The sequence below is a fragment of the Magnolia sinica genome, chromosome 11, assembly GCF_029962835.1.
Source record: "Magnolia sinica isolate HGM2019 chromosome 11, MsV1, whole genome shotgun sequence".
Lineage (NCBI taxonomy): Eukaryota > Viridiplantae > Streptophyta > Magnoliopsida > Magnoliales > Magnoliaceae > Magnolia > Magnolia sinica.
Window position 1 is genome coordinate 83,862,375 of NC_080583.1, and position 14,367 is coordinate 83,876,741.

Consider the following 14,367-nt stretch of genomic DNA (forward strand, 5'->3'; position numbering starts at 1 on the left):
ATCATCATCGAAGCTTTGTCTCAATTAATTGAAGTCTATTATCTCATTTTTAATAATTTGTGTATAAGTTAGGTCTTTTCTTACTATTTCCATTTATGTTTTTTTGAATTTTAAAGTTACATTTTCAAGTATGTTGTAGCATAAAAGACTAAATCATTACAAAAAACTTGGGTGATTTTTTATTTTTTATTTAGGTTATTATTAGGATAGCTAGAAAAACCTGAATGAAAAGCTTGTCATATACAAAAACCTTGGATTATCTAACAAGGTTGCATTTTTCTTTTTGGCCCAGAAAATCCACACAACACAACAAGACCCACAAATGAAAGATTACAATACATGAGCGCATGAAAGATTGATGAATAGAAAGAAGTAACAGGAGAAAAGAAGAAAAGAAAAGAGTGAAAGAGAAATGGAGGATGAGATTAGGAATCTCTTAAGGGCATTGTTTCTAGTCATAACATCTTTGAGCTATTGCTATTTGATAGTGGCCAAACTGCCCAAAGGGAAAGCAAGGTTAATCTCTCTCCTCCCCGTCTTCTATCTATTCTACACCATCCCTTGGATCTTCTCATCAGTGACTTTGAGGGCAATCACAGCCTTCTATTTCACATGGGTTTCCAACTTCAAGCTCCTCATGCTCTCCTTTGACAAGGGCCCACTCTCATCTCATCACATGTCCATGTTCAGTTTTATCACCATAGCAGCATTCCCCATCCAAATCAAAGAAGGCCCACCTCCCCAACACCATAAAACACCACCAAAACCATCTCTGAATCTAAAATCTCTAATACCCATTGCACTAAAAGTGCTATTCTCAGTTGGGCTGGTGACACTCTTCCCACACATGAGAGAGACCTTCCCCAACTTCATACTGGTCCTCTATTGCATGCACATTTTCTTAGTGATTGACCTTGTGGTGGTGGGCTCAGCCAACCTGGCTCGAACCATGGTGGGCCGAGAGCTCCAGCCGCAGTTTGATAAGCCCCACCTATCTACATCGTTACAGAACTTCTGGGGGAGGCGATGGAACCTCATCGCAACATACATTCTGCGGCCGACCGTGTACAATCCAATCCTATCCACACTCACCCGTTTCGTCGATGTGTTACTAGCCAAAATGGTCGCAGTCCCAACCACTTTCTTGGTATCGGGCCTCATTCATGAGCTCATATTGTACTATATGACAGATGGAGAAGAACCCTCTTGGGAAATCACATGCTTCTTTGTGTTGCATGGGTGTTGCACGGCGATGGAAATACTAGTAAAGGAGGCGGTCGGGGTGAAGTATCGGTGGCGGCCGGTCATTTCTTCATCGTTGACGCTTGGGTTTGTGGTAGCAACAGCTATGTGGCTGCTTATCCCTCCATTTTTGAAGAGTGGTATAGATGTGAAGGGAATCGAAGAGTACACAACATTTTTGATGTTCTTGGCAAAGAAGCAGGAAGCATTGCAACTTGTGCTGAAAAAACATGTAAAACTGTTTTAAGACTGTACTGAAAATCTTGGAAATTTGAAATATCAGTGTAGTGTTCTTGTATGTGTATATGAACATCTATTATAGCTTCAGTACATAATGTCATGAACTCTAGTAAATTGATAGTGAAATAGGAACATGAGGGGAACATGAGGGGGTCTTTAGGTGGTCCCTCATGCATCTATCCAGCATGTTACCACCTAACCTTAGGTTACAAGACATCTTATTCCTAGCCACTTGATGGGGTTTGATTGATTGATGTCAGCTACCATCATGCCTAGATAAATGCTAAAAATGAGTCAAGGTTGAATATGGGTCTCGGAGTCACAGCTGAAACCCGGTGGCATTTCCCCTTATCGGGCCATTTTGAGCTGTATTAGATAATATGTGCCGGTTTGGGATGGAACCGGTGCAGGGAAAGACATGATGAGGTCAATAATCGTCTTCCTCAGGGGATAGCTTCTCCGAATCCACAGTGTCCTTTGGACTCCTCACAAGCCTTCCTCGAATCCATGCCACGAGGGGTAAAAGCAGGAATAGTTTCTAATAAATTCGAAATAATTTGATGCAGGGGAGGACGTGAGGTCGAGCACCGTCTTCCTCAAGAGGATAACTATTCCGAATCCACGGAACTTCTCTGGACTCCTCACAGAGACTTCTCGAATCCACGAGGAAAGAAAGCAGAAAATAGAAATAAATTCTAATAAATTCGAAATTGATTGATGAAAAATTAAAAACGAGTTCACAACCCTTTAAATAGGGGTACCAAGCAATGGGAAAGAAATCAGAATCAAATTACAACTCAAACTCCTAGAATCCACGACTTACTATAAATAGTAAACTTACTATTTATAGACGATCGTGATGTCTACTAGTGCGCAAGGTTTTCGGTCAAAAATAGTAAGTGTCCTATTTAGCTTCACCAAACCGTTCTCCTAATTATTCTAAGCTCTTTTCACGTTGGGCGCAACTCCTAAAGCCCAACGGATGAAGAGTTATAATCAAACTAAAACTTACTATTTATAGTAAAAACGAAATTAAAACAGGGAAACGACCGTCAATCAAGGGGTTTTTTGTAATTCCAGGCCGCGCAACCCGGCATAGCTGGGTTGGTTGGCTAAAGTAGCTCGTTCTACCCCAAAATCATATATTTTACGTCAGATAACTCATTCCGGATTGCGAGATACGCCCGATCTAAGGTCCGATGGTCCGAATCACTTCTGTCATCGACCGGGCCTTTTCTGATCCATCTTTGCCATGAAACTGTCCGCGACCCGCTCTACATCATAATTTATTACAACCCTTTAAATAAGGAACTCAAACCTAGGTTGTTCGTGACTTATTATAAATAGAAAACTTACCATTTACAAAAGACCTCTATTCTTATTAGATTTCATGGTTTTCGGCCAAAAATAGTAAGTGTTCAATTTGACCCAACCATGTTATTCTCCTAACTTTTCTAAGCCATATTTTTTATGTTAGGCATGACATCTACAACTCCAAGGATCAAAAGTAATACTTGAACTAAAACTTACTATTTACAGTACAAATGAAACTAAATGGAACTTTTGACCGTGGATCTCATGGAATCTTTCCAATCCAGCGTGGGCAATTACCCGGCATAGCAGGAGGTTGGTTGGCTTGAGTAGGTTCTCCTTCCCCAAAATCATATATAATATGTTGAAAAACTTACCCTATTTGCGAGATACGACTAATTTAAGGTTCTGACAGTCCAAATTGTTTCTACCTCCTATTGTACTTTATCTGGTCTATCTTTGCCACGGAATTGTCTGTGACCCACTCTACATCAGATACTTACACGCTTCACCTGAGGTTTGCCAATTCCTTACAGGACACCTTATACCTATGGGCTGTTGGTTTGATTAGTTTAAGCCAACATCACACCTAGACAAATGTTACTTGAGATTTATGAGCCATGCTTATCTACTCGCAGGAACTTGTGGCAGTGTCGAACATGCGTGCAACATTAGGTCTTTGCATCTGGTGGGCTACATTGTTAAGATGTTTTGAGCTATGATGCTGGGATATCACCAGTACCATGGACATCAATTAGGAAGGAAAATGATTTTCTTCAGTGGGACAGTTTAGAATATTAATTTAGATAACAAAGAAAAGAATCGATTCCATAAATAATTATTGAACCTTTTCATATGTTTAAGATTCTTTGGCACAAGAAACTAAATTACGGTTCTGTAATGGATATGAGAATTTACTTGCTATCTAAATGACACCTCCGAAAATGAAATCCATGTTCCAGTACTGCTCATGAAAATATTTAATAGATAATTGTTACTTTTCTTTTCTTTTTCCTTGGAATGGTGATCTCCAAACATACCCTAAAGTGCAGTTTATTTCACGACTTATTCTGGCTACATCATACAAATGATCAATACTCCTTTTTGCAGCTGTTTGGAAACCCACTTGAAATTGTCAGTTTGAAAACCACCCGATGAAATAGGCATTAAAAAACCCACTTGGAGAGCATGTCAATGAACATCTTGCCTTTGCAGGAAAAACCCTTTTGTGAGAGTTGCATAAAAAAATGCCCTTATTCACCTTGGCATGTTATAACAGAACAAAATGCAAGAACTGCTGCAACATTTTTTTTTTTGCAAGATGTATTCAGCATATAATTTAGAAATCAATTGCAACAACTAGCATAAGTAATTATGAAATAGAGATATCAATTATCAACCAAAATTAAAACAGAAACTATCACTGAAGCTAATGGGAAAGTGGAAATCTGAATGGGAAAAAATCATCAGGTTGAATTATCTATTAATGTTAGGGCAGTGTTCCTTTAAAATCGAATCCTCTTATCTTGAATCGTACAAAGTCGCCCTGGTCCTACTGAAAATTTGGGCACAGGTCGATTAAACTTGGACTCAACTAGGGGATTTGAGGATACCCATTCCCTTTTACTTCAATCGTACAGAACTGCTGCAACTTGTGGCACCGTACCAACGTGCCACTTGTGTGGGAAATCATTATCATAAAAACGGTATGCCCCACAGCAAAGAGCACCCTTCATGAAAATCAGGCTGCATCTGCTTTTTAGGTGAGCTGCTTTGATTGTATCAGGCCAGAATGTCAGTTGTCACCGTTGGCTCCAATAGCGTGGCCCACCTGATGAGTGGACCAGCTGTGCCCGGTGTTCTTCATGTTGGGGCATTCCTTCTTCATTCCACTGATTCCTACACATTCTGTATGTTGGCAGGAAAGAGATGGTACGGTACCACAAGTTGTGGTACCTTGCATAGAGAGGATCAGTTCTCAATACAAGAGTAGTTTTGCAATAACCAGAGAGATTTTCCAGAATACATCCCGACAGTATTGCAGTAGGATGCGTCCGGCCTTTAGCCTTTGAATCTAGTTCATTTTATCAGTGATCCAAACCGTTTATACAATCAGTCTCACTTTGTATGGTGTACAAGCAGCAAATGAAAGCTCTCAACCCTTTGATAATTTGGCTCTTTTGAACATGTGCCCATAACTTTTATATAATCATATGGTTGAAATATTCAATCCCATATTTCTTTTGGGCGGATGCTCCATTCAAGGGAAGCTTTGTTTTTTTTTTTTTTTAACACACGCTTACACCCACACACCACAATGGGCATGATCTCAGTGTTGAAACTCAGAGTCTACTACTGAGCCATGAGTAAGGACCTCGTTCAAGGGGATCCTATCAGGTACGTCGTTGAAAAAAAGATGATGATGATGAAAAAGCTAACCCCAGGATACTGGGATAAGACTTAGATGATGATGATCATTATCTAGGTTGCATATTGAGAAATTGCGTTAAGGTTCAAGCTAAATGAACCGTGTTGTCTGGTTAGGATTTATGGTAAAAGTTATGGCAAAAGTTACACTCCGGCTGCCAATTTGATGTAGCCTTCCTTGTTTATCCGGGCTTGCAACCAACAATAAAAGCACAAAACTCCCATCCCAACGGGCTTTATTTCTTAGATGATAATGGTCATTGAAAAAATCCAGATCCAACTGCTAGAGTCTAGACCTATCTTATTACAAGAAGTGGCGTGTCTTATTGCAATACATGGAGATTTATTCTACCAAACCTATTAACCAAAACGATGACTTCTGTAGAAAGGCAGACATATCTTCTTTCTACACCACTAAAACCGCATCCAAACCCCAAAACCCACAGCATAATGTATGTATGTAACACATGACCATGAAACACAGGACACTAGAAAGAAAGAGAGGAGAGAGAGAGAGGAAGAAGAAGAAGAAGAAGAAAGAAGAAGAAGAAGAAGAAGAAAGAAAATGGAGAATGAGTTCAAGAGCCCACTAGAGGGATGGATTTGATGCACACTTTCTTGGCCCAATTCAAGGGGAAAATTGAAGTATGTATTGGGAATGTTGCATGATTTTGAAAGTTGTTTTTTTTTCTGTTTTGGGAAATACGCAGCAGTGCATTGGGACTCATGGTTGTTGTGACCAATTTTAAGTCTAATTATGAGGTATTGGTGTAATTGGTCTATATATGTACCTATTTGGCAATGATAAAAAAAAATAAATTCATTTATTGAGCTAAAAAAATATTATGATTTCTGGTTCATTAGCACCACTTGATGGTTGCAGAAATTTTCAGCTGCTTATTTCACATTTCTAGTTCATGAATGATTTTTATAATTTTTGTAGTAATGCATCATCAAGTTTATTTTCATCCTAATTTCGTTTCTAACAAAATTATTAAAATTCTTGAAGTCCTAAGTGCTTCAAAATTGATAATTTTCTAGACAGTTTGTAAACATCCTAAAATCAACTTCATTCAAGTTTATGGTTTTTTTCTTTTCTGAAATTAGGCTCATCAATGTTTTTTTGGCATTTGAATCACCTCAATTGAAGTTATATTCAATAAGATATACTAGTTTGAAGTTAATGTATTTAACAAGTCCATTGCCGCCACATTAGGCCCAATCAGGATTTTACTTACAACATCATTTAGCTATTGCCATATGATAGCGGCCAAAATTTCCAAAGAAAAACTAAGTCTTCTCTTTCTCACCCCCTTATATTCTATCTATTCCACACCCTTTCTATTGGGGAATCAAATAAGCAAACCCCGAATTCAAATCACACAATGAGAAGCAAACGCAAACAAAGTACACACGTGAACACACGATTTTACATGAAAAAAACCTGCGAGAAAAAATCATGGCACAAAGCGATATACTAATCCACTATGAAAATAAAAGTACAAGAGATGAAATCACTTATAGATGTGAAAACCCTTGTTTTCTCACTTCCAAATCTTAGAATCAATTTACCCCTCATTGCTCTCTTACGTTCTACCATAATCCCACAATTTTACACACACACACACATACACACACAAAATTAGGCAAAACTATCCGTATTGTCGATCTAATAATCAATTAATCAACATTGATTGAGTTTACCATGTTTGATCAATCGAACATGCTTGAAAGTGTCCAAAGAGTTAACATGAATTCTCAAAAATTTTCAATCACTCAAACTTCCAAGGTTGATCGATCGAACTTATTCAAAACTGTCTAGAGACTAATTTGTTTAATCCAGGGTTCACTTGATTGATCGAGCAACCTGTTCAATCGATCAAACTCCCCTATTTCTGCATATATAGATTGAAAACATCCAGACAACAATCTCCACCATGGCTTTAATCATCATGATCCATAGCTCCAAGCTCCATCTCTAATTGTCACCATTATAACTTCACCGTCATCACTTATTACGCATACTCCATTTTTATCAAACATTTGACAAATCCAGAGAAGTCAAATAGAATTTGAACTTCTCTGTTGAAATCATATTTGTAAGAAAATTTACTGGATTTACGCTCGTGTAGATCTTCTCAAGAGTAACACCACATTCCTCAAGAACCTTCATATTATGCACGCTCATGTGACCTAGGCACGCACGCCACAAACATACCGATGTGGACTCTGCTACAGATACTGCAGCTCCATCTGATATGGTATTTCCAATCAGCATGTAAAGGTTACCGCTCCACTATGCATTCATCAGAATGAGTGCCTCTTTTGAAACTTTTAGGACACAATCAAACCCAATGAATTTACACCTAAGTGCCTCAAGAGCCCTCAAAGATATTGAATTCTTTTTTAGATCAGGAATGTCTCTCACATCTGTTAAGATACGCTCCATCCCAACAAACATCTTAATGCGCACTGATCTGACATTAACAACTTTACATGCAATGTCACTGCCCATAAACACCTGACCACTAACACACTCACTGTAATTAGTGAACTGACTTTGATGAGGACACATGTGATATGGTGCCTCTGGTATACAAAATTCCTGATCGTCGAATCCAGCGCCGACAGCCTCCGTAGAACCCCATTCTCGGATCCTGGCACTCATTCACCAGGTTCCGATCCTAGGATACTACAAGGAGGATTTATAATCATCAGTCTGATTCATAACGAGCATAACCAAAAGCATAACCAACGAACAATAACCACAAGAACACCACCACAAAATCCACTATGATAAAAAACTTTTGAGTACAATACGTCTGAAAGGGAAAATACAATGTAACAAAAGAAACAAAACTCCAGAAGCTCGGCTGCACGCTCTAACTACGGCGAGACTATGGCTGCGATGCATCCTGGCATCACTGCACGCATCAATCGTGCAGGTTTATGAAAGCTTAGAGGGTGGTGTAAGTATGTGCGCAATATAAGCGTGCTCAAGATGCAAGGTCGAGTATTGCGGAATCATGGTGATGAGCACATGAATGCAATCCCGTACTAAGGTTATGCGGTGCAAGATATGAATGTTATCGGCCATAACACGGCCATGCGATGTGAGATGCAACTCAAGCATGCCAATCCTTATCATATATCAATACGATTCTTATTCTGGATAATCATTGGGGTTTAGTACACTCCAAGTGGCACTACCGCTCTCCTAGCCGCACAGTCCAAGTGAGCGTAAGAAACCTCACTATCCGCTTGACCAATAGTCTGCCAATACCTATCCCGCATGTCAATAGCGGACTCATTCACGAGTTGGTCAAACTTAGCCTAGTATTGCCCCCTACCCTCAGGCGAGAAGGCCACACCTCTTTTCAACCGACCATGACATAGTGGGAGATGCGGCCTCCTGGTATTCGGCCCTCGTGCGCTCATATATCCACTCGGTCTCGACGTTAAAGTCATCCTCTAGTACAATTGAATTTAGAGATTTTCACCCAGGGACATCTATGACGCTCATATGCTAGAACCAAACATTTTCGGTATCCAATCCCGCCATCCACGATGTGTCTATAGAGGCTATGACCTTGATGTCGCTAGGGCATACAAGAACTACAATCACACAAATGCAAATACATGAGTCACACTATCACATGCAATCCGCATGTACCATGCACTTATATGGGGCAACTCCGCCTATTAGGGAGCCCATAAACATCCGAAGGCATATGCTATGATCGGTCACTCCTCACATCAGGCATACATATGATGCGAATGATCATGAATCATGGATCTATACTAAACATGTATAAAGAGATGGGCTCTGTGTATAACGGAGATGGGCCTAGACGGCCTACTTACAGCAAATATGGGCCTATCCATGGGCCTTAGGGAGAGTTATAATACGGACATTTAACCAACATTATCCATTCAACGTGGACATCAAACCATCATTGCTCCAAAGGAGTAGCCCACTACAAAATCAATACATATACCATGGTGGAATTTCACTATATTGGGCCTTATGTATGTCCTATTGGGCCTTAACCCATGGGCCTTCAGTACATCAAATGGGCCTCATAATATGGGCCTAATACAAATCAAGGTGGGCCTCAACAAGGACCACCAATACATGAAGATGGGCCTCCACAATGGGCCTTAAATTATCTCCAAAACGGTTGGACAGTTGAATGAAACACATGCATCATGATGGAGCCCACACTAATGGAGGGTGTGGTTTACAATACATACATAAGTGGGGCCCACCATAATGCTTATTTTCCACCCAGCCTAGGGCCCAATATAATGTTTATTTTCCACCCAACTTAGGGCCCAACATAATGTTTATTTTCCACCCAACTGTTCATAAAGCCACCTGAACCAAGGTAGGGCCCACTGGACTGGGGCCCACTGGAATGTTTATTTTCCACCCAAACTATTCATAAGGTCACACGGACCGTGGGTGGGGCCCACCATTTATTTACATCCAATCTGGCACACGGTCAGGGAGCCCACCGTGATGATTTTTATTTTTTATTTTTTTTATTTTTATATACGTGGATAGGGAGCCCACCGTGATGTGGTCCACAAATCCAGCCCGCTCATTATGTGTGTCCCACTTGGCTGAGGGTACAGACCAAGTTTCAGCCGCATCTAAATTTCAGGTAGGCCCCACCTAGTGTTTTTATATGTTTAGACATGTCTTCACATGATTTTAGATGGTGTGGCCCACCTAAGTTTTGTATAAGGCTGATTTTTGAGGTGGACGTTCGGTCTGTGGGGACCCATCAAATGCACGGTGCTGATGGTCGAAAGGAATCAAGGTGGGGCCCACAGTTGGGCCGTGAGGGCCTGCTCGGTCCGTCCGTCAGGCAGTCCAGCGCAGGCGCTGCTTGCGGCTTTGTCAGTGGCAGCAGTTGCTGCTGCTGTTTTGTTTGTTTGTTTTTTTTTTTTAAATTTGATTTTTTCGCGATTTTTCACAGACGGGGCCCGCATCAGCAAGATCCACACCAGCCATTAGATTCCTTGGTCCAAGACCGACTAAAAGAGTCCAATATGCGCCCCGTTTTGGGCGAATAGAAGCTTTAAGGTGTGTTTTAATGGTGTACACTACTATTCCCTATGGTATGGCCCGCCTGAGAATCAGATTAGCCTCAAATTTCTGCTCAATGCCTAAAAACATGTGAAGAATGGATTGGACGGCGTGGATTGGATTCATATATCAAGGTGGGGCCTACATAAGCGGTCCACCCAAAAGCAACCTTCCTTCCCTTTTTTTTTTCTTTCTTTCTCACACCCACGTCAGTGTACACACTCCACCGTTAGCCTCTCCCTCCCACGGTTACACGTCCAGCATCCTGGACAGTGTTGCTACAACACATGCACCATGGTGGGTCCCACATGTACATGGCCCACCACCATGTATAAATAAATAAATATATATATATATATATATATATTAATATAAAAGTAAATATAATATATTATATAACATGTGAAACTTTCCACCATCCCAAAATGGACGATGGATTTCGCCTAAGATGTGGTGGGCCACACCATTGATGAATGGAGTGGATTTAACATGATTTGGTGGGGCCCACTTCATTCTAGGGAGAGAAAAGAAAGAGAGAGAAAGAGAGATAAATGGTGCTAGAGAGGAGGGACCCCGCCACTATGGGCCCTCCATTGATACAACACATACATCAAAGTGGGTCCCACAACAAGTTGGAAACAACGGTAGATCACCCACCTCGTTGGCCTCCTTCTTGATCCCTTAGACTCCAATGCTCCTTAGCTTCCCTTTTAATGGAGGTTGATGGGAGATTGATGGTGTGGATGAGAGATGAGAGGGTGGGCCACACTTGTGGTTTGGGAGAGAGGAAGCTTTGGACGTGGGATGCTTGAGTTACTTGGGAGATTTTGAGAAAATGAGAGAGAAAATGAGAGGATGGGAGTGATAAGAGGTGATGGAGTGATGGGTATAATTAATGAAGCATGGGGTGGTTTGAAAAATGGGTAAAAGAGGGATGGGTGAAGAGAGAGAGAGTTGACTTTGTGGAGAAAGAGGGATGGGTTGTTGTACTTGGGTAAGGTGTGACTTGACTTGTACTTGACATTGATTGATTGATTGATTAATTGGACATATCGTAGAGATTCCCTCGATATTTGCAACGCGCGGCGTTTCTTCGGAATAAACGCAGATCGACATCTTCTAGCCTAGGTATCGGTTCGGTGCGCAAGTCTTAGATCAAGAATGTCTCTCACATCTGTTAAGATACGCTCCATCCCAACAAACATCTTGATGCACACTGATCTGACATTAACAACTTTACATATAATGTCATTGCCCATAAACACCTGGCCACTAACGCACTCACTGTAATTAGTGAACTGACTTTGATGAGGACACATGTGATATGGTGCCTCCGGGATACAAAATCCACTCATTCTCACATTTATCGTATAAGTGTCTGACCATGGACACCAACAACACATGACAACCACTCGTACTTACATCAAATTCCATTGAATTAGCTTCCTTATGAGATTCACCTGATTTCTCTACTTTCTGGGCTTTAAGATTTTGACAATCCTTCTTCATATGCTCCATCTTCCTACAATTCAAACACTTTATCTTCCATTTGCCCTTAAATTCAGACCTAAATCGCGAATTTTTCTTATCCTACTCAGAATTTATTCCCCTAACTACCAACACATCCATAAAGGAATGATGGGGTTTTCCTTCTCAGTTCAGAGGAGAGGTAGTACAGCTTGTTGTAAAACGGATGTCTTAAATCTTGTTTCACCGCGTTGCTCGACCGGTCGAGGCTCGCTCGACTTAAAGTCCAGTAAGTTGTATTTTTTGGTGTTGACCAGTCGAGGGTCAGGCTCGACCGGTTGAGGGGATCCTTCGACTAGTCGAGGCCCTGGCTCAAATAATCGAGGGTTAGGCGGATTCTGCGCGGATTTTGTGCAGACTGCGTAAATTTGAGGCGGTTTCGCAGATGTACGAAAGGGGAGTTTCCTAAACTATAAATAGGGGTCCCTAGGGCTATTCTAGGGTATGCTAAAGCTTCCTAAAGTGATTCTATTAAGGTGCTTTCAGGTTAAAGAGGAAGAGAGAGAGAGAGAAAAGAGAGAGGAAGCTTGTGGAAGGGAGGATTATGTTCGTATAGGTGATTTACTCTGCAATCGACATCCCAGCACTTCTACGTCCTTATGATTGGTGAGATCTTTCCATTTTCATTATTCTCTTATTGTTCATCCACTCCTATGTGAGTGAAGAATGTTTGATCCAAACGGTGTGTGTTTGTGATCGGTTGTAATGTTCTACTTCATAGTGAATTGTTGCTTTGTACTAGGTCCTGTAGTTTTTACCTATTCGAGGGTTTTCCACGTAAAATCTCTTGTGTCGTGTGGTTTGTGCTTTGATTTATTTCATTGTTTTATTATATCCCATAATTTTAGTATTTGTGGGAGGCGAGATCCTAAGGTTTTTGTGCAATGCTCCCAACAAAGTGGTATCAGAGAGTTTAGGTTGGTTGAACGGAGTGGGATCGGTTCTGAATTATGGAAGGTGACTCATCAAGGATGATCAGTCTCAATGGTTCTAACTGGACCATATGGAAGACTAAGATGGAGGACTTGCTTTATTGCAAGGACTTGTATGATCTAATTCTATGCATATTAGCAAAGACAAATGATATGTCAGATGATGATTGAAAGAAGTTGGATCGGAAGGCGGTGCGGTTTATTAGACAATGGTTAGACGATTCCGTATTTCACCATGTATCTACCAGCTCTCCACTATGAAGATGGTCTTGGATGATGAACTACAGGCTTTGCTATTACTTAGCTCATTGCCTGATAGTTGAGAGACATTGGTGGTGTCTTTGAGTAACTCTGAGCCAAACGGAAAGGTGTCCATAGAATAGGTAACTAGTTGTCTCTTCAATGAGGAGATAAGGAGGAAGTCTCATGGGTCTACTCAATAAGAGGCCCTTGTGACACAAAATTGGGGGAGAAGAAAGAACAGAAAGGGCGGAAAGCTCCGAGATAAATCAAGAGACAAGTCGAATGTCAGGAAGGATGTTGAATGCTGGAATTATGGCAAGAAGGACCACTACAAGCATGAATGCCATAAGAAGAAGAATGACAAGAAAGGAAAAGAAAAGGAGAAGGAAGATGAATTAGACTCCACTGTAGTCGCTTCAGATGATGACATTGCAGTTATTCTTTCGGCAGATCATGAGTTTGTCTCATAGCTATGAGTCAGGACATTGACTGGGTGATAGACTCGGGAGCCTCGTTTTATGCGACTCCACGTAGGGATTTCTTCACAAGATACAAGTCAGGTGACTTTGGGACTGTGAAGATGGAAAATTCTGGCGTATCACAAATCGTAGGGATGGGTGATATTCGTGTGAAGACCGATGTGGGTTGCATATTGGTTTTCTAATGAGGGTCAAATATTGCATATTAGACCCCAGTTATTACTTGAATTTATAAACATGATACTGTTTAACGGCCTATTTTAATCGTGTTTGTGTTGCAAGGTGTATCTAGGAGCATGAACTGAAAAAGAGTACTAAAAGCATGAATTTAACGCTCATAAATCACCAAGGCAAGGGACGGACCCCAGGGGACCGAGATCGAAGAATTTACACGCCAAAGATCTAAGAAAATCATGCCCCTTACGTTAAACAGGCCTGAAAACCATCTATAATGCAAGATCACATGCATCTGTGGAGCAGAGAACTGTGGGAAGAAAGATAGAGAGAGAGGTGGCCGACCAAGATTTTTCCTTCTCCTTTCTAAGTTTTCTTAGTTTTTCCTCTTTGATGTCATTATTAAGAGATCTTAGCTTCATAATGATTATGTCATGCTAAACCTTTTAGCTAAGGCTAAGAGGTGAAGCTTGTAGCGTGATGGGAGACTCTTTGTTTATGCCTTTTGATTCTTAAACTGATTTTGATTCTAATTTGATTTTAAAGAATACCTTTAGTTTTTAATGGTTTGTTGTGACTTAAATTACAATAGATCTGCGATAGCTTTGATAATGTCCTTTTCATTATTATGATTATGAAATTAGGAGGCCATGTTGTTCATCATCGTCTCTTGGGCATGGTTGGATGATGGAACCCT

The 14,367-nt window shown here is 40.7% G+C and overlaps 1 protein-coding gene across 1 annotated transcript; it reads left to right on the top strand.

The window, feature by feature from the left end:
• Window positions 1-374: 374 nt before the first annotated feature.
• LOC131218220 (long-chain-alcohol O-fatty-acyltransferase-like) lies at window positions 375-1,963 on the top strand. The gene has a single exon (XM_058212901.1). It carries the CDS (start codon window positions 413-415, stop codon window positions 1,487-1,489), a length of 1,077 nt encoding a protein of 358 aa, XP_058068884.1. The 5' UTR covers window positions 375-412; the 3' UTR covers window positions 1,490-1,963.
• The last annotated feature ends 12,404 nt before the right edge of the window (window positions 1,964-14,367 follow it).